At 40.2% G+C, this 21,960-nt stretch overlaps 1 protein-coding gene across 4 annotated transcripts in view; it reads right to left on the reverse strand.

Annotated features, from left to right (window-relative positions):
- LOC126295101 (peroxisomal carnitine O-octanoyltransferase) overlaps positions 1-21,960 on the reverse strand; it is a 166,259-nt gene that overhangs the window by 81,187 nt on the left and 63,112 nt on the right. For all 4 annotated transcript variants that reach the window (XM_049987357.1, XM_049987354.1, XM_049987355.1 and 1 more), the window contains exons 7-8: positions 11,371-11,589; positions 612-815 (exon numbers count right to left, since the gene is read on the reverse strand). In XM_049987357.1, the coding sequence (XP_049843314.1) occupies positions 612-815; positions 11,371-11,589 (423 nt within the window). The remainder of the gene's footprint in view (positions 1-611; positions 816-11,370; positions 11,590-21,960) is intronic.

Raw genomic sequence — 21,960 nt, forward strand, 5'->3', positions numbered from 1 at the left:
ACCTTTCGTTTGGCAGCCAAACATCTTAACCATTACACTAACGTAGCTCATCATCTGATAGTACTCCTGGAGGACTCTAAAATATCATGCAAAATACCGACAAACACTGTTGGTATGTCTATGAATTACTCACGTTTAGTCGAAGTACTATGGGAAATATACAATTACCGCTGTTCTTTATTGCAAAAAAGCGGTTCGTGAGAATGACACAAACACCTTTCCTTGCTATCACCTGAATAAGGAGGCTTATTGCTTGTTTGGTTTAATTAATTAATAGAATATGAAGCAATTGGTATAACGAATGCTTTTTACAAAATTTCTATAAAAGAAAGTCTGCTATCAAGACATTGCTTTTGTTCTATTACTTTATTTATTACTGGACGTTTCTAAAACTGAAGACACTCGTCCATGCTCTGCACTGCAGTCGAGCTCTGGCAACGTCATTCTCTGTTCATTGGATGACTGTATTTTGTGACGTCAGATGCGTAGAACGAACCTAAACTTGGCCGCCGTTGTAAATGATGCGCACTTTAGCATGTCCTCGTTTGCACAAGAGACAGCACGCTCAGGAGACCATGCACATGCCTTGGCTACATTTGGGCAGTACTCACATTTGGTTCCAGCTCCTCATGTACTCGGATGATCTCCGTGCGGAGTGCTTCATCCAGGTCAAATGTCAGCTCCCGCGGTGCCCTCAGGTTCCTCCGGAAGGACACGAAGTCATTCTCCAGGGGCCACACGCCTTTTGTGTCCTTCATAGCAGTGTACACATAGTACATGGCCGCTATGCTGATCATCCCGTCGTAGGCAGTATGCTGGTCCAAGGATAAAATCACAATCTGTCAAAACATCTCTTCAAACAAAACAGTATTTACTAAAAACTAGACAGTAAACTTGGGTAACTGATTTAGAGCTGTGTCATTATTGTAAATACTGGGAACTTACTTCTTTTTCATTTTTACCTTCATCGGTTAGTCACACACGGAAATACAACAATAGTCTCTCAGGTTGAAAAAGTTGTTTATAAATGAACAACTCTAATTTACTGTGTATCCCTCAAACAAAAGTCATGCCCTAGCTGGAAGAAACCACAGATCACACCCATTTACTAGAAGGGTAGTAAAAGAGATCCATGAAACTACTACCCAATATCCTCAACATCGATATAATATTGAATCTTAGGACGTATTCTGAGCTCTAACATAAAGTTTGACAAACAGAATCACATTTTCAATGCCAATCGGCATGGATACTGATCATATGAATCCCAACTTGCACAGCTCACACATGACAAAATGAAAGCTCAGGATCGAGATAGTAAGGTAGATGTAGTATTTCTCGATTAATGAAAAGCATTTGACACAGTGCGACACTCACGCTTATTGTCAAAAGTGCGATTGTATGGGGTAAACTGAAATTTGTGACTGGACAGAGGACTTTTTGACAGAGAGGACACAGCCTGTTTTGTTTGATGGAGAGTCATTAACAGATGAAGAAGTAGCTTTGAGTGTACCCGTGGGATGTGTGTTGGGTCCCTTCCTGTTAAGGTTGTATGACTCTGCAGACACTACGAATATACCCTGAGACTTTTTGGACATGGCACAGTGATCTATAAGGAAGCACTGTGTGAGAAAGCTCCACAGATATTTAGTCGCATATTCATCAGATTTCAAAATGTACAACGACTGGCAACTTGCTCTAAATGTTCAGTACAGCAGTATTCTACGATTACAGTTTCGAGTGACAGTTAGAAATGTTGAACTCGTACAAATACCTGTAGGGATATGAAATGGAATTATCACACAGGTTCGGTCATGGATACAGTAGGTGGTAGACATCGGTTGAGTGGTAGAATGCTGGGGAAGTTCATTGAGTCTACAAATGAGATTGCTTACAAATCGCTCATGTGACCCACCCAAGGATATTGATCAGTTTCGTGCAACCTATACCAAGTAGGACCAATGGGGTAAATTTAAAGGGTTCAGAGACATGCAGCACAGATGGTCACAGGTTTGTTTGACCTGTGAGAGAGTGTCACAGAAACACTGAAGGACCTGAGCAGGCATACACCTGAAGACAAATGCAAACTATCCTGAGAAAGCTACTTACAAAAATTCAAAAAAATGGGTTTAAATCATGATTTTAGGAATATACAGCAACCCACTATTTGTTAGTCCCATAGGTTTCATTAGAATAAGATCAGACTAATTGCAGGACACACAGAGGCGTTTAAGAAATCTTTGTTCCCATGCTCCAAATGTGAATGGAATGGGATGAAGCCCTAATGACCGGTACAGTGGTTTGCTGAGTGTGAATGCAGATGTACAGAAAAATTTCATGAGTGTTGTACAGGTTTCTCCTCAGCAAAGTTGTGCAGGCCGGGAAAGGTGCACAAAGGTTTGACGCCCCTGTCAGAGTGCTACTCTGGAAGGAATCCATTTGTTTACAATGTATGCACAATCTTGAAAATATTCCCACAAAATGAAAATTCTGAAAACTGAAACAAATGCTATGGCTGTAAACCAGGAAAAAAAACAACTGAATCTAGACTTTCCAGGTGTACGCTGCTGACAAAAATCTCACAATGTCTTGCATGGAAATTTACAACTGGTAACAAGATACTGGAAAATCTACATTCACGAAGCCAAAATTTCACTATTTATATGCCATGAAATATTAAAAAGGAAATTTGGTAAAAATACGATGAAAAGAACAAAATTAGTCACCATCATCGTCATCATCATCTTCTTCTTCTTCTTCTTCTTCTTCTTCTTCTTCTTCTTCTTCTTTTTGGTCGTACCTGTGTGTCACACCGGTGCAGGATTGGGATGGTTATTTACCGGATACACAATTAGTTAAAGGGGTGGTTGGAAGGTTCTTCCTGTGCCTGCCAAACCTGCTTTCTTTGGGATTGGAATTATTATATTTTTCTTGAAGTCTGAGGGTATTTCGCCTGTCTCATACATCTTGCTCACCAGATGGGTGAGTTTTGTCAGGACTTGCTCTCCCAAGGAAGTCAGTAGTTCTAATGGAATGTTGTCTACTCCCGGGGCCTTGTTTCGACTCAGGTCTTTCAGTGCTCTGTCAAACTCTTCACGCAGTATCGTATCTGCCATTTCATCTTAATCTACATCCTCTTCCATTTCCATAATATTGTCCTCAACTAGATCCCCCTTGTACAGAGCCTCTATATACACCTTCCACGGAAGCGCGCAGTTGATAAAGAAAGAGCGCAGAGGGAGACTTTCTCACATTCCTCGCAGTTGTCCGCCTGTTGCGATGGACGGCACTGCAAGCAACGCTGGATAAAGCGTGCAAACAAAATCTATGGATATAGAGGCCGCCACTTCGGTACACGCCGTTTTCACCGTGACGTCATGCGGCCAATGAGAAGCCGTCCATTGATTATAAAAGTGGCACCCTCACTGGTCCACGACAGTCAGTTTTACCCCTGATGACGATGCCGGAGGCAGTCATCGAAAGCTTGGGATGCTAACCGAGAACTTTTTATTTATTTATTTATTTATTTATTTACTTACTTACTTACTTACTTATTGTTCCATGGGACCAAATTAAGGAGAAGTCTCCATGGTCATGGAACGAGTCAATACATGAAATTATAACACGGTAGTAGAAACAGATAAAATGAAATATAAAAAACAAATTCAGGTGACAAGTCGTAAGTTTAAATAAAGAAAATCAACAATGTAACACTGGAATTTGCTTAATTTTTTTAGCTCTTCCAGGAGCCTCTCGAGTGCTTGTACAGCTGCGACGGTATAATTTATATCTGAGGGAACGAGTGTAGCGCAGCGAAATTCAAAGTCCCGCTACAGTACATTGCCCTCAATGGAGATTGCTAGTCTGAGACGAGCGCATTGTCTGGAGTGCCCCAGCGAAGTGTGATAGCAATGCTGCTGTTATCTATATACCATATTTACTTGAATCTAAGCCATACTTTTTTTCTGGTTTTTGTAAGCCAAAAAACCGCCTGCAGCTTAGAATCGAGTGCAAAGAATGCGAAAGTTCTGAAATACGTTGGTAGGTGCCGCCACAACTAACTTTTGCCGTCGAATATATGTAGCGCTACACAGGCATGCTTTGCAGGCATGAAGATAAATACTGGCACCAAAAACTCTGCGCCAGTAAAAAAAAAAAAAAAAAAAAAAAAAAAAAAAAAAAAAAAAAAAAAAAAAAAAAAAAGGAATGTGGAAGACGAACTTTTTTTCTCCATCCCGAGTTTTGACCACTGCATTTTCATACATTATCCAAAGAAGTACATACAAATTCCGCATTGTTCATCTTCAAATGTAGCAGCATTTCAATGTACTGCAAAAAATCCAAGACTGTTTGGGATGTTTGTCAATATGGCCAACTCTACATTCTGAATTGTTTCCTACCTGTGAGAAGAGATGGTTGTAACAGGAACTTTTATGAATTGTGAATCACAAGCAGTAATCTCTTCACTATAAGAAAGCATACGAATATAAACATTTTGTCATGTATTCTTTCATGTTTGCTGCTATCTCATTTAAATCCTGTCTGCCGAATAAACTACGAAACTAGAGTGAGACATCAGCAAACGCGGAAGAATATACATATCATGTCATGTTTATATTCGTATTATTCTTATGCCTAATAGCGATACAGTCAGAAATGAAGCAAGGCAGTTGACTAGATTTTTAAATCTAAGATGACTCAAATTTCTGTGCAGAATTTGACGTACTAAAGAAGCGGCTGCAAAGATTTTCAAACAGAGATAATTTTTCGCCTAACTCTCGTTCAGATCATCATCTATCGTACGCAGTCTATTATTTGGTTCTTGTTGATCATTATCAAAGAAAGCAGCAGTGTAAGTAACAACAAATAGCAGTCTCTTGCCATTGTTTCGCTAATGAGATGATTCCTATTTATTGTAAGCGGCGGCAGCGCGCGCAAAAGCAAGCCATGCCGCGAGCGGCGACAGGCCGTAAACACGCACTATCAGAATGCGACAAACAATGCACGACACAGTACAGTAATGCATTTTCAGCTTAGTGTGACGTAAACACCTACAACAAAGAGAACGTCACTTATCAGATCAAAGCAAAATAAGCAACTGATTCAAACCAGTCGAAGCACCCGAAAATGGGAGGTTACCCATATAAATACGGACGGAGCGCCTGACGCATTGCAATGGCTACCTGGTAAAGCTTAACTGCTAAGCTTACGACTTGAACCAAACTACTGTAGCTGTATCGTTATTCATTTGACCTAAATTGTCTCTCATATTACAATGGACCAACTTTGTTTAGATTTCAAGGTGCGGCCTAAAACTTTTCTCTTCCCTTGAATTTCGAGTCTCAAATTTCAGGTGCGTCTTAGATTCAGGAAATTTTTTTTTTTTTCCTTTATTTAGAGTCTCATTTTTCAGGTGCGGCTTAGATTCGAGTAAATACGGTATATGGTGAGTAGCAAATTTCCTTCTCATATTATTATTATTATTATTATTATTATTATTATTATTATTATTATTATTATTATTATTATTATTATTGTGATTATTATCCCTGAGAGGAGAATGTGCAATATGAGAGAACTACTATATCTGATGCATTACCTTTTGAAGTCAGCATCTTAGCAATAGACAGTGTTGTGGTGGAAGTAGTAAGTCTGATCTTATGATGATTTGTTGTACTACGGGAAGAACTGTATAGAATGTAAAAATAAAATGTGGAAAGTTGAAATTGAAGCCAGCAGCATTTCATTTAAAAAAATGTACATATAGAAACTAAAAATCTGGTAACAGTTTTGCAAGCAGGAATTTAACACATCTTAGACCTACACTATGCCAACAGCAATGAAATTAAATAAAAGATATTAATTATTAACAATGTCGATTCACAATTGGATGAAAGTCAGTGTGGGTTTAGGCCTCTTAGAGGTCGTCAGGATCTTTACCTTACGGCAAATAATGGAAAAGTGTTACGAGTGGAACAGGGAATTGTATCTATGCTTTACAGATCTAGAAAAGGCATATGACAGGGTTCTTAGGAGGAAGTTGCTGTCTGTTCTACGAGATTATGGAATAGGAGGCAAACTTTTGCAAGCAATTAAAGGTCTTTACATGGATAGTCAGTTGATGGTAAATGGAGTTCACGGTTCAGAGTAGTTTCACGGATAAGACAAGGCTGCAACCTGTCTCCACTGTTGTTCATATTATTTATGGATCATATGCTGCACATATGCGGATGACTTAGTTGTGATGGCAGATTCGATTGAAAGTTTGCAAAGTAATATTTCAGAGCTTGATCAGAAATGTAAGGACTATGGCATGAAGATTAGCATCTCCAAAACGAAAGTAATATCAGTGGGAAAGAGATATAAACGGATTGAGTGCCAAATAAGAGGAACAAAGTTAGAACAGGTGGACGGTTTCAAGTACTTAGGATGCATATTCTCACAGGATGGCAACGTAGTGAAAGAACTGGAAGCGAGGTGTAGCAAAACTAATGCAGTGAGCACTCAGCTACGATCTACTCTCTTCTGCAAGAAGGAAGTCAGTATCAAGACTAAGTTATCTGTGCACCGTTCAATCTTTCGACCGACTTTGTTGTATGGAAGTGAAAGCTGGGTGGATTCAGGTTACCTTATCAACAAGGTTGAGGTTACGGATATGAAAGTAGCTAGGATGATTGCAGGTACTAGTAGATGGGAACAATGGCAGGAGGGTGTCCACAACTAGGAAATCAAAGAAAAACTGGGATAAACTCTATAGATGTAGCAGTCAGGGCGAACATGATTAGATGGTGGGTTAATGTTACACCCATGGGAGAAGCAAGGTTACCCATAGACTCATGGGTTCAGCAGTACAGGGTAGGAGGAGTCGGGGCAGACCAAGGAGAAGGTACCTGGATTCGGTTAAGAATGATTTTGAAGTTATAGGTTTAACATCAGAAGAGGCACCAATGTTATCACTGAATAGGGGATCATGGAGGAATTTCATAAGGGGGCTATGCTCCAGACTGAACGCTGAAAGGCGTAATCAGTCTTAAATGATGATGATGATGATGATGATGATGATGACGACGATAAATGTTAATTCACAGGGTGATTTAGATTGGTTGGTCGATTTGGAGAAAGGGACCAAACAGTGGGGTCATCAGTCACACTGGATTACAGAAGGATGGGGAAGGAAGTCAGCCATGCCCTTTTAAAGGAATCATCCTGGCATTTCCCTGAAGTCAATTAGGGAAACAATGACAAACCCTAAATCATGATGGCCAGATGCAGGTTCGAACCATCATCCTCCCGAATGCAAGTCCAGTGTGCTAACAGCTACGCCACCTCACTCAGTTGGTGATTTAGAGAAATGCAAAATACTGAAATTTGTGTTATCGGCCTGGCTGTTTTTAGCTCTGAGTAACATACAGAAATCAACTCATGCCTTCTTGTCAATTAGTTGACATCAATACTTGAAGTAGCACCTGTGGCATGTGCAAACTGTTAGTACATCAGAGAGTATCGAGGCTGTTTGAACCACTGGCATAAGAAGCTCACTTTGTTCAATCTGTCATCGTCCATTCTCTTTACAGCTGCACTGTTGAAGACTTAAACGAATATTGGTACAAGATCTATATTAGCATTTCTAAAAGCAACAGGGCATCCAAGAATGTCACAACAATTTTGTGAATGAATCCTTGAAAAGATAAGTGATGACGGATGATGGACGAATCCCAGTATCATCTTGGTGGATTTGTAAACAAACAAAATTCAATTATTGGGCACATGAAAAGCGTAATCAGCGGCTCCAACAAACACTGCACAGCAACAAAATTACCATGTGGTATTATGCTGTATCACGATATATTATAATACGACCTCTCCTTGCTTCCCCCCCCCCCCCCCCCCCCTCCCGCCTCCACCAGAGAAGAATGGCCTTGCGACTATGGTCACACTGCTTGAAACCTGTTGCACAAAAACTACATACATTTCCACAAATTACAGAGAACGGCTGGTTTCACCATGACGGATGAATGTCACATATAGCAGGAATATCGGTGGCTGCTATACACAACTGTATATTCCCGAGAAATGGTGACATTCCATGCCATGCCAGATCCCATGATCCATCATAGTATGATTCCTTTCTCACGGATTACATTAAAAACAATGTGTATTGTAGCCAGTCTGCTACAATGGCAGAGTTGAAAGTTAAGAACCGAAAAGTAATTGCCAATGATCCTGTTGCAATGTTACTTAGAACCATGCACAATTCATCTGAGAGATGGGAGGAATGTTTGCACAAAAGTGGAGCTCATCTGCAAAATGTCTTCGTCAACAAATAAATACACCAGGTGTACCGGTATGAAATGAGCGTTTTTTGTGAAAATGAAACACTAATTTTGAATTGAAAAGCAAAAACATTTTATTCAAAGTACTGACCATTGCTTTCTATACATTTGACCACCTTTCTGGCAATTTGTGGACTCCACGCCAATAGAAATGTTTGTCTTTTGAAGCAAACCAATCAGACACCCAATTTTTGACTTCTTCGTAGGAATCGAAGTGTTCATCAGCCAATGCGTGTCCCATTGCTGGAAACAAATGGTAGTCGAAAGGGGCCAAGCCTGGTAAATACAGCGGATGGGGTAGCAGCTCCCAGCCAAGTGTTTTGGTTGTATCTTGAACCAGTTTTGCTTTGTGTGCAGGTGCATTGTCGCGTAAAAAAATTACTTTGCCATGTCTTCTGGTCCATACTGGTCTTTTTCGATCAATGCATACTTTAAATTGATCATTTGTTGTCTGTAGCGATTAGTACTCACAGTTTCACCGGGTTTTAGAAGCTCATGATACACCACACCTTTCTGATCCCGCCACATTGTCTTCTTGCCGAATCGATCTGGTTTTGCAGTCGATGTTGACGGTGGTCCCATATTAACCCATGATTTTTCCCGTTTAGGATTCTTAAAATAAATCCATTTTTCATCGACAGTAACAATTCGAGGCAAAATTGATTTTCTTTCATGTCTTTGAAGCAAAATTTGACAAATGGTTTTTCAGTTTTCCATCTGTCTTTCAATCAGTTCATGTAGCACCCATATTCCACACTTTTTTATCTTTCCCACAGCTTTCAGACGGTCAGATATTGTGTGTTGTGCAACATTTAGCATTGCTGCCATTTGCTTCTGACTCAAAGTATCATCTTCATCCAATATTGCTTGCAATTCGGCGTCTTCGAACTTTTTTGGTGGTCTTCCAAATTCTTCATATCTTACATCAAAATCATTATTTCTGAACCGTAGAAACCATCTTTTGCATGTTGCTTCTGATAGAGCATGATCACCACATGCCTCGACAAGTATTCGGCGCGACTCTGCAGCACTTTTTTTTTTTCCAAATGAAAACAAAACAATTAATGCTTTCCGCAAATCATCACTTTCTGGTACAAAATTCGACATTGTTAACACGATGAAAACATATGATGTTGTCTGTTCCATGACTTTATGTATACTAAATATCTTTGACAGATGTCATACCAACCAAACAAAAAAAAATTAAGCCTCTTTCACAACAAATGTTCCCTACTGACACATTTGTATCTTAACGCTCATTTCATACCGGTACACATGGTAGTTTATGTATATTTAAATGGCATGTTTTAACTATTAAATGACATATATGAATTCATACATAATTGATTGGCCATTCATACAACATAATACAGGTATTTACATACAGGTGAATGAAAGTCCAGAGCCCATAATAGCTGTCATTTAGGGACCGACAGACTTTTTATTCAGTTTTATGCTTTAAAATTTTTAACATGTGTATGTTAACACTTTCTTTATATTGTATGTATGGTCAATCAGTTACACATAATTACTTTAGCTGTGGCTACCCTAGTTTTAAAATTATCTATAAATGAATTTTTTTAAAAACATTATTCACAGCAATATTTCATTATATTTTCTATTTCTCATTTGTTTGAATCACCATGTAAAATTTAAGCACAATCTAATCATTTCTTCGTACGTACTGTCATGGGTCGACAAAATGTACAGCAAACCAAATTTACACATGATACGTGTGAGGTTTGTAAACCAAAAATAATTGTTCAAACAATGGAAAATCCATGATGGATTATGAAACGGATAGACTGCTACTCACTGCGTAGTCGGAGATGCTGACTCGCAGACAGACAAAACAAAGAGACTGCTAGACACACAAGCTTTCAGTCAAAACACCGTCTTCTGAGTTGGACAACACACATGCACACATATTCACACAAACACAACTCACACACACGTGACTACTGTCTCTGGCCTTGGCAGCAACAGTCAGTGATTGTGTGTGTGTGTGTGTGTGTGTGTGTGTGTGTGTGTGTGTGTGTGTGTGTGTGTGTGTGTAGTGATTAATAAAAAAGAAAAAGAGAAGAAAAGAAAAGAGAAGGTTGAAAATGTGGGAAGAAACGATGAATAAAAAGGGGTTTTAAAATCGTTAATGATCATGAAAAAGGGAAAGAACGAAATTAAATCGGACTTTGTATTACAGAAAAGCTATCATTGGTGTGGTCCTTGTGGCGTTTCTGAGCAATTCCGCTACTAGATAAGAGTTCATTCATTACCAAGTTAATATGTCTTCTCTCGTGCGGAGTCCAGGTCTTGTTCTCCAACAATCTCCCGCTTCATTTCTGCACGGAAAAGTCGTAGCTGCTCCAAAATCTTGCAGTATATTTCATCGTCCAGGAATTACTAATGTCTACGAATTAAAACCATCTCGATATTGAATGCGATGTATTTTACGGCTGCTTCCATGCTCCAAATTTCATACAAATTTCCACAATGCAAAATGTCTGCACATCAATAAATTTTTACGTCTTAATCAGACCGAGACTAACGAATAAGTTTTTACTTCTGAATCATATCGAGACTAGCGAACTAGTGAAGTTAACCTTCTGCTCTCAAGCGACAAGAACGGGTACAAAACAAAAAGATTTACAATTTTTGTACCTTCATTTTCTTATAAATATTTTCTCTGCCGTTGAGCACTCATACAGCTGCGACGGTATAATTTATATCTGAGGGAGTGAGTGTAGTGTGGTGAAATTCAAAGTCCCACTACAGTGTGTGTGTGTGTGTGTGTGTGTGTGTGTGTGTGTGTTGTCCAACTCAGAAGATGGCCTTTTGGCCAAAAGCTTGTGTGTTTAGCAGTCTTTTTGTAGTGCCTGGCTGCAACTCAACATCTACAGCTACACAGTGAGTAGCAATCTGTCCTTTGAATAATATTGTGAAAAATAATTGTTCGTAATGTCGAACTTGTTGAAAATGAGAAGTTGGTCAGAGGGACCACTGCCTAAGTACTGCCTCAGCCGCTTCACTCACTACTCACATCCGAGACCCCACCGACGACACCGTCGGCGAAGAAGACCAGCACGAGGCTCTTGTCGGCCCAGCGGCAGCTGAAGTTCCCGCCGAGCGATTCGGTGCCGGCGGCTCCTTGCGACGAGCCGGGCCTCGCGTCGTCCAGTGCGAGCACGAACATCGCCGACTCGATCTCCGACAGCGTCGCCGCATTGCGCGCGCTCAGTTCCCGTAGTCTTGTGCGGTTCTGGACGGATGAGGATACAGTTCAAAGGTCACAGCAGCAACACAGGTGCACTGATCTGACACAAACATACTACATCTACATCTACATACATACTCCACAATCCACCATACGGTGCGTGGCGGAGGGTACCTCGAACCACAACTAGCATCTTCTCTCCCTGTTCCACTCCCAAACAAAACGAGGGAAAAATGACTGCCTATATGCCTCTGTACAAGTCGTAATCTCTCTTATCTTTGTGGTCTTTCCACGAAATTTAAGGTGGCGGCAGTAAGATTGTACTGCAGTCAGCCTCTAATACTGGTTCTCTAAATTTCCTCAGTAGCGATTCATGAAAAGAACGCCTCCTTTCCTCCAGAGACTCCCACCCGAGGTCCTGAAACATTTCTGTAACACTCGCGTGACGATCAAACCTACCAGTAACAGATCTAGCAGCCCCCCTCTGAATTGCTTCTATCTCCTCTCTCAATCCGACCTGATAGGGGCCCCAAACGCTCGAGCAGTACTCAAGAATAGGTCGCACCAGCGCTCTATAAGTGCTCTCCTTTACAGATGAACCACATCTTCCCAAAATTCTACCAATGAACCGAAGAATACCATCTGCCTTCCCCACAACTGCCATTACCTGCTTTTCCCATTCCATATCGCTCTGCAATGTTATGCCCAAATATTTAATCGACATGATTGTGTCAAGCACTACACTACTAATGGAGTATTCAAACATTACGGCATTCTTTTCCCTATTCATCAGCATTAATTTACATTTATCTATACTTAGAGTTAGCTGCCATTCTTTACACCAATCACAAATCCTGTCCAAGTCATCTTGTACCCTCCTACAGTCACTCAACGACGACACCTTCCCGTACACCACAGCATCATCAGCAAACAGCCGCACACTGCTGTCCACCCTATCCGAAAGATCATTCATGTAGATAGAAAACAACAGCGGACCTACCACACTTCCCTGGGGCACTCCAGATGATACCCTCACCTCCGATGAACACTCACCATCGAGGACAACGTACTGGGTTCTATTACTTAAGAAGTCTTCGAGCCACTCACATGTTTGGGAATCAATCCCTTATGCTTGTACCATAGTTAGGAGTCTGCAGTGGGGCACCGAGTCAAACGCTTTCCGGAACTCCAGGAATATGGCATCCGTCTGATACCCTTCATCCATTGTTCGCAAAATATCGTGTGAAAAAAGGGAGAGTTGCGTTTCGCAGGAGCCAGATACTGGTGGAGTGTCAAGTCTTGACCTTGGCAGAAACAGTTCTGGTGGTGGCCGAACAGAGCTACAAGTGATTTAAAGCCAATAGCTTAAAAATAAAAAGTAACAGGCCAAACTGCAATTTATTTTTGTTCTACTTGAGGTAACTAGCTTTCGTTACAATAGCCAACATCAGACCACAACTGAAGCACATGTGGGGAGTGCGACAGGGCAGGTTATAGCTTCTCACCCTTAACAGTTCAATCCACCCCCAAAACAAATTGTAAATGTCTACGAAGACTGTATTTATTGTCAAACCATTGTTGGTGCAAGTTTAACTACAACGTTTCACACGATAGTGGCCAGAAGTTCATCTATGTGATCCGAATTACTTTTATGTTCTGTACAGTCACTGACCCTTAGCTATTTGTGTGTTACTGTATGAAGTCATTCAGTGGGCTTCTTAAAAAGAAGAGCTTACACAGTCATGAAACATGCTCTACTGCATTTTAAATATGACAAGTAAGTTCACATGGCATTAACTTCCAAACCCAGTCACTTAAAATTTTCAAACTTTCATCAAAACATTCAAAGGTGTAGTCGCTTCACAAATACAATAAAAGAACTGACAGAATGTATGATGTTCTTCATCTTAACAAAGATAAGAGTGGTGTGGTTCCACACCACACTTTAAGACAGTTCCCGAGTGATTCCTACAGACACTAAATCATAGTCTAAAGCACTGCACAAAGTGTGGGAGACGTTAATTCTTATTGGCTGTTGGTTTATGTAGGCAATCAGAAAATCACCAGCCGTCAAATTCCTGCGGTAATCCTTAAGTCAACCAATAAGTCATACAGCAATTCATAAAAAAATCTGTATTTATGAAATCAAATTTAATTTAAATAAAACAAGTTATGAGTTATCCCCAGAAATGAAATATTAGTTGGTTTTACAGCTAATTTTACTTCTGGGTGCCTTTATACAAAAGCAAGCACACTAGACATACATTACATGATCTCATGATAGAACAGTGTTTTCATCATATAAAACCTCCACACTTTATATGTCCTCCATACACTCTCTTGTTCTCTCCACATCACTCGCACAACAAAATGTAATTAAAAATAATATTTTTGAACTTATTACTATTATGCCAATAAGCTACTGTAAAACGAGAAAATACAACTCTGGAAAACAATTTTATGAACAAAAACAGCTTCAAATAAGGTTACAAATGAATACTTTAAAAGCTTTAGTTCTGTTTTGTAGTACCAGGAAAGTTATTGTAGGTTTTAGGTAAAAGCTTGCATCTCAAAAATATTGAAAATAATGAACTGAGATTTTTACAGTGCTGTTGCAGTACCTATAAAATACTGTATATGGGATGTGAAGCAGAATGAATAAAATTTATTACTATTTCTTTACATTCATTATGAGGGTGCGTAAAAGAAAGGCTACTAAGAAGGGTTCTGGAATAGAGAGAATCTGGAAGGAGATCAGTTGGAAGATCACAAACAAGATGGAGAGACCAAGTGAAGGATAATGTAAATCAGAGATAGCTACAATGGGAAGAAATGCTGAATGATAAACTGTGTGAGAAAAGAGAAGATTGGAAGAGGCTTTGTGAATGACTATTATCATTTCACGAAGGTGATGGTGATGGTGATGATGAAAAAGAAGAAGAAGTTTCTCCAGTAGGACGGAAGTAAATGCAATCTGGATTGTTAGTTTTTATTTTTACATCAACTACAACTGCTAATGTTCTAACATGCTGCCAAAAGTTTTAACAGTTTGTTTTAAGAAGGTGACATTACAGACTGCTCTGCCCTCTTAGTGTTTCCCCTTACTTGGAGAATTTTTGGGTCACCACCAGGATACCATCTCGATAAAGCATTGTAAAGCAAGTGTCAGACACACTTGAAAAAATTGCCTTCAAATGTTTGAGGATTTTGGAGCAATGTGACATATAAAATGTTACATTTCAATTACTGTCAGCAGAGCTGCCATCAGCACAGAATTTTTATAACAACAAAGTCTGTGGTTTGATTCTCAGTAGCAGCAACTTTTTCTTTTTCTTTTGACTCCTACATTTATTTTTGAATAAAAATGTCCATTAACAAATACTGAATCATTATTTTCTTTAACTAAAATTAAATATTTTTATAGTTACTAACGGCAATAAATGTATTTACAGTACATTAAAACATGATAAAATAATTTGAAACATCATACAGAAAATAAAACTGATGTACCTTCACTCGTGACGTGTGTGATTTCAGAGATTGCACTTCCATACAGTTCACAGGCCCACTTATAGAGGCTACCTAGGTCCCATTGACACGCTCTGGTGAGCTGCCAAAGAAACATTATAAGTTAAGCAATCGCTAACAAGTGCTCGGCCTATTCTGTAATGTGTATTACTGTTGTCCAGTCAAGATATTCAGTAACATGCACAACCTTTACTTCGTAGTATCTTACGTGTTTCTCTGTAAGGTACTACGTTCCATAAATTGTGTTTGTTCTTACTGATACGGGCAGGTCTTCAGGTCCAGATTGTATACCGATTAGGTTCCTTTCAGATTACGCTGATACAATAGCTCCCTACTTATCAATCTTATACAACGGCTCGCTCACTGATAGATCTGTACCTACAGATTGGAAAATTGCGCAGGTCACACCAGTGTTTAAGAAGGGTAGTAGGAGTAATCCATCGAACTACAGACTTATATCATTGACGTCGGTTTGCAGTAGCGTTTTGGAGCATATACTGCATTCAAACACTATGAATCACCTCGAAGGGAACGATCTACGTAATCAGCATAGTTTCAGAAAACATCGTTCTTGTGCAACGCAGCTAGCTCTTTATTCGCACGAAGTAATGGCCACTATCGACAGGGGCTCTCATGTTGATTCTGTATTTCTAGATTTCCGGAAAGGTTCCGATACCGTTCCTCACAAGCGACTTCTAATGAAGCTGCGGGCCTACGGGGTATCGTCTCAGTTGTGAGACTAGATTCGTGATTTCCTGTCAGGAAGGTCGCAGTTCGTAGTAATAGACGGCAAATCATCGAGTAAAACTGAACTGATATCAGGTGTTCCCCAGGGAAGCGTCCTGGGACCTCTGCTGTTCCTGATCTATATAATTGACCTGGGTAACAATCTGAGCAGCTCTCTTAGGTTATTCGCAGATGATGCTGTAATTTACCATCTAGTAAGGTCATCAGAAGACCAGTATCAGTTGCGAAGCGATTTAGAAAAGATTGCTGTATGGTGTGGCAGGTGGCAGTTGGCAGTTGACACTAAGTAACGAAAAATGTGAGGTGATCCACACGAGTTCCAAAAGAAATCCGTTGGCATTCGATTACTCGATATTCTCAAGGTTGTCAATTCAACTAAGTACCTGGGTGTTAAAATTACGAACAACTTCAGTTGGAAAGACCTCATAGATAATATTGTAGGGAAGGCGAACCAAAGGTTGTGTTTCATTGGCAGGACACTTAGAAGATGCAATAAGTCCACTAAAGAGACAGCTTACACTACACTCTTTTGTCCTCTGTTAGAATATTGCTGCGCGGTGTGGGATCCTTACCAGGTGGGATTGACGGACGACATCGAAAGGGTGCAAAAAAGGGCAGCTCGTTTTGTATTATCACGTAATAAGGGAGAGAGTGTGGCAGATATGATACGCGAGTTGGGATGGAAGTCATTAAAGCAAAGACACTTTTCGTCGCGGCGAGATCTATTTACAAAATTTCAGTCACCAACTTTCTCTTCCGGATGCGAAAATATTTTGTTGAGCCCAACCTACATAGGTAGGAATGATCATCAAAATAAAATAAGAGAAATCAGAGCTCGAACAGAAAGGTTTAGGTGTTCGTATTTCCCACGCGCTGTTCGGTAGTGGAATGGTAGAGTGATTGTATGATTGTGGTTCGATGAACCCTCTGCCAAGCACTTAAATGTGAATTGCAGAGTAATCAAGTACAGTAGAACCCCTCCAATCTGACCTTGGATGGTCCGTCAATCCGGTAAGTCAGACCATGCTGAGGGTCGCGAGGCTGTGCCGACTTGTCACTGACTGGACGCCTGTTGGGCCATTGTTGCGGTGTCTATCACTGTGCACATTGTTATACTGTACGTTATTGTGCAGTTTTATCCTTTGTTGGTAATAGAAAACGTCGTCATTTGCTTTATTCCGTGTTCTCTACAGTACTTATTACTGTAGATTCACGCGGATTTCGCACAACGATGCAAAAAACGCTTTTTACATCGCCCTTCAATAAAACGAGCAGAATCCAACTTCAGCTCCAATGGACATTGTGTGGGAAAAAAAGGGACACTGCAGCTAAATCTAGAATAACATCTGCTAAACAAAAATGTATCACAAACTTTTTTCCAAGTAATTTGTTTTCGTTTTTACTGTAAAAACAATGCATACAGTATAATCTTTTCTAAGTTTATACATGCAGTAGTTTATTTCTTTGCAAAAAATTTCTTTTTATAAACATTTTTACTTCATAGTATATATCGTTTATACGTTATTAAGTAAAGTACAGTACTGTAATTTGTTTGTCGTTTTTCCTTTTAAAACCAATACATATTATAGTGTGTGTAGACGTTTTTTAGTTAATATATTGTTTAACACTGTGTAAAAAACATCTTTTTATATTACAGTAGACGTCTTTTAGTTCTTAAATCGTTGAATTTTTTTGTACTAAATGTCTTTTTATATTTTTTGCAATAAATATTAGATTTTTCGGATAATCCCATCTTTTTTTCGTTCCGACCGTGGTCCTGGTCCCGAAGGTGGCGGATTAGAGGGGATCTACTGTAGATGTAGATGTAGCAAGCTTGACAACAACTGATGGTTACATTTCCTCCACATGTTAGTTCGGTGCTAAGACACCCGACAAACATTTCAATGGAAGAACTACACGACGTCTCATCACCCGGCAGCAAGATTTCGCGGAACAGCAGCAGTCTCTCTCCACTGTACTCAGCCGAATGGCATCCGTGTGTTCGTGGCAGGTTACCGTTCCATCAGTGCAAACATCATCTTTTCCAGCATATGACCAATTGCCTGAAGACTGGGACTCCTACAAGACACAGTTATGCCATCATTTCCAACTTTTATGTGTGGATAATGCAAACCTGTGTAGTAGGGCTTTCTTTCTTTCTTATTATCAGTTGTTGTGCCAACTTGGGCCTTTGCACAAACCGGACAGATTACCGTTTGATGAAATGTGCGACCTTCTCTCAAACTATTACTGTGACAGAACACATGCGATTGAGATGCACGTAGAATTGAGTTGTTGTCAGGAACACCCAAACTAATCTCCCAAAACCTGTGTTGCAGAATTACACGGGTTGAAACGTCATCTTAAATTTGTTACTAGTACCAGTCACGAATCCTATGCTGATCACACAGTGCACGATGTTATTATATGTACGGCCCCAGATAGGGAGGTCCACAAAAAAAGCACTTCAGTGTGAGAATTCGACACTTACAAATGTGCTCAATATAGCACAGTCCTTTGAAGTGTGACGAGCTGCAGGCCATCAGATCGCTACGTGGGACCATTGTTAGACACGCAGCGAGTGTTCGAGATGACGGGAAAACTGTTGGAGGAGTACAACCTCAGACTCGGTGCTGCACGGGGCAGCGGCTGTTACGGCCGCAGCAGCAACAGGCTGCGTCACGACAGCGGTCGTATGCCCCCCTTCCGTGGTTGGGTCATTGTGGGGGAGGAGACCAGACAGCGAGGCCATCGGTCTCATCGGATTAGGGAAGGACGGGGAAGGAAGTCGGCCATGCCCTTTCAGAGGATCCATCCCGGCATTTACCCGGATCGATTTAGCGATTTAGGGAAATTACGGAAAACCTAAATCAGGATGGCCGGACGCAGGATTGAACCACCGTCCTCCCAAATGCGAGTCCAGTGTGCTAACCACTGCACCACCTCGCTGTTGCCCGTACAACTTTGTCTGACACGAGCCTGTCACATGCCCTAAGTGTTGGGCAGTTTGCAAGAAGTGTCAAAAGAAAGGCCACATTGCATCAGTGTCTAACTCCTTTTCAAAATCTAGGGACACAGTAGTACTGATGGACATAAACTGTATCTCTATAAAGATTTTTTCTCCTGATAAATTTTTTGACTTCCATGTGTTAAATAAACTGCTAAAAGTGCAAGTGGGCACAGGAGCTGCAGTAACTTTGGTAAAGCACAAACATACACTATGTGATCATAAGTATCCGGACATCCCTAAAAACATACGTTTCTCATATGGATGCATTGTGCTGCCACCTACTGCCAGGTACTTCATATCAGCGACCTCAGCAGTCATTAGACATTGTGAGAGAGCAGAATGGGGCATTCCGCAGAACTCACGTACTTTGAATGTGGTCAGTTCGAGTCTCGGTCCGGCACACAGTTTTAATCTGCCAGGAAGTTTGAGTTTGGGCTAAGTTACGTGAGCTGTCAAGCGATCATGAGAAATGACCCTCAGGTCTGTAAAGTGTGTTTCAGATGGGTCCCTCACCTTTTGACCAAAAATTGGAAGTTGAAGTTTTTTAGAGGTCTGTCAGAAACCCACAGCTAGGTTTCGGAAACTAGGTGATGCATAATTGAGTCGGACCGTCACCTGTGACGAAATGAGAGTTCTTCAATACTCTCCCGAATCTGAACGAGCCAGTAAGGAGTGGCAGAGGTAAGAAGAGAGAGCCCTAGCGAAAACTGAGACTCGACTGTCAGGCGTTCCTTTCGAACGTTTCTTCCACCGGTGCAGAACTTCGGTCACTGATTTTTTGCACGATCGACACACAATCGGTGCCACGTACTATTGTGTGATGTTGCAGAAGGTGGGAGATGCACATCACTGCAAAACAGGGGACCGACCGATTCGACAGGTTGTTCTCCTCTACGACAATGCCAGTCCCCACATTGCAGGTCTAATGGTCTCCATCTGATGATCCTCTGCACAGCCTGAATCTATAGCTTTGCAGTTTCTATTTGTTTGGATTGCTTAAAGAAGTTCTACAAGGGCACCAATTTGAAGATGACCAATGCTTGGAAGATTTGTGTGTAATCGGCTCCTGACACAAAATGTGTCTTTCTATGGTTCTCATAAACCTTCCTTCTTGCTGAGAAAAATGTATTTGTAAAGCAGAAAAGTATGTGGAAAATAACTGCAAATGCCTTTTTTCTCTTAATGATTTTTTAAAAAACAAAATCCTGTTAACATTTCACTCACCCTTGTAACTGTAAGATAAATAAACACCAGTGCCGTAAAGTAGCATTTAGTGGTAGCTGGACAATAATGCTAGGTGTACAAGTATGCAATTACAAAATGGGGATCGCAGGCAACAGATGACACACCAAAGCAAATTGTGCTATAAACATTTGACACTGTACCATTTTGCTGTGTCGTTAACAAGTGTCGTACACGCACGAGTGATAAACTGGAAAAGTGTGTGCATAGTGTTGAGTTGTGGTGTTCAATACGTCGAGGTTTAAGCTGAATGAAGAGCATTTGTGAACAGCATTGCTTTTTTGTTTTCATTTGAAGGAAACTGCTGCTGAACAGCAATTACTTTGAGAAGCTTACAGTGAATGTGCTCCACCGCAAGACACATGTTAAAAACGGTTTCGACTTTTCCAAAATGTTGACTTCAATGTTGCAGACGAGGAACGTGGAAAACCACTGAAAACCGAGCAATTGAGTGTTAATCAACAAGCTGTTTGCAATTAGCTGTGAGAGATGGGACGATTCACAAGACCGGTAGATGGACACACACTATTTGAATGACAAGTAAATGGAAAAGTGCAAAAACACGTCACACTTTGATCACTACCGAGGAAGTCATTTCTGCTTCGTATAGTTTCAGGAATTTATTTCGCGAACCAGAAGAGCAAAAAATTGTGGGCAGACCCAGGCACACCATCCGTATTGCCCGCAAAACCGAATCACCTGGGCAGAAAGGCAATGCTCATGTTTGATGGGACCAGAGGGTCTGTTTTGAGCAGTTAAAACCTGGGGAAATGGTTAATGCTAAATTTTACGGACAGCAACTGACTGATCCAAGCCATTCGGTGCTTGAAAAAAGGCCACAATACTGACAGAGGCAACACAAAGTCATTTTTCTACATGAGAGTGTAGACATAGCAAAACGAGGGTGCGACACATCGAAAGCACTCAGCTGGGAAGTTCTACCCCGTGTTGCTTTTTCACCAGACTTGGCTCCTTCCAATTATCACTCACTTGCATCAACGCCTCACGTACTTGTTGAGCAGTGCTTCAATTCGTATGGAGATGTGAAAATACGGCTCGATGAATGGTTCGGCAGGAAAATGGGACAACATTTACTGGCACAATATCCAGAAATTGCCCAATGATGGGTAAAATGTATACGTAATAATGGAGTATACTTTGAATAAAGCAATTATCACATATCCTCTAATTTGTTAATTATATTATGGTGTACATATGTTTAAAAAAAAAACATCTATTACACCTGGGGTAGAGATACGTAGTGGCTATGAATACTATTTTGTAATTTTATGTATCTTGCCTGGTTCTGGTGTCCGGGGTTTTCTTCTAGTAACATTCCAAGTCTCGTCAATTATATTCACGTTTATTTTTCATTCCAAAGTCCTTGATACATCCAATTCGATGCATATTCTCTTTGATAACACAACAGCTGACAGAGAGAACTTTCCCGAACAAAAGCGATTACATTAGTACCAACTGACAGACTAAAACAGACAGACTCACAGCACTGAATTGAACTTGAACTGAACTGGTGCTGTATGACAGCATTCCCTATTTATACTTCACAAACAATGAGTGTTTCTGATATTCATTATTAAAGTATTGTGAAATTAATAGTTACAATTAAAATTTACAAATATGCAAAAGGTTAGCAATGAGAGTATGCACAAAATAAAATATAATTTTGTTACGTAAAATTTAATGTTGGAAATCATACAATTTCATCTTTAAAAGTCAATATGAGTTATTTACAACAATGCGTTTCGTTAATTTAAAAAATACAAATTAATTACCACACACATTTGCATTAGATATGCACAAGCTGTTTGATTTTTCTACAACAGTAAAATTTCGAAATATGCATCCAAACGTAAGTAATGTAGTTAATT

This window comes from Schistocerca gregaria, chromosome 11, assembly GCF_023897955.1.
Source record: "Schistocerca gregaria isolate iqSchGreg1 chromosome 11, iqSchGreg1.2, whole genome shotgun sequence".
NCBI classification, from domain to species: domain Eukaryota; kingdom Metazoa; phylum Arthropoda; class Insecta; order Orthoptera; family Acrididae; genus Schistocerca; species Schistocerca gregaria.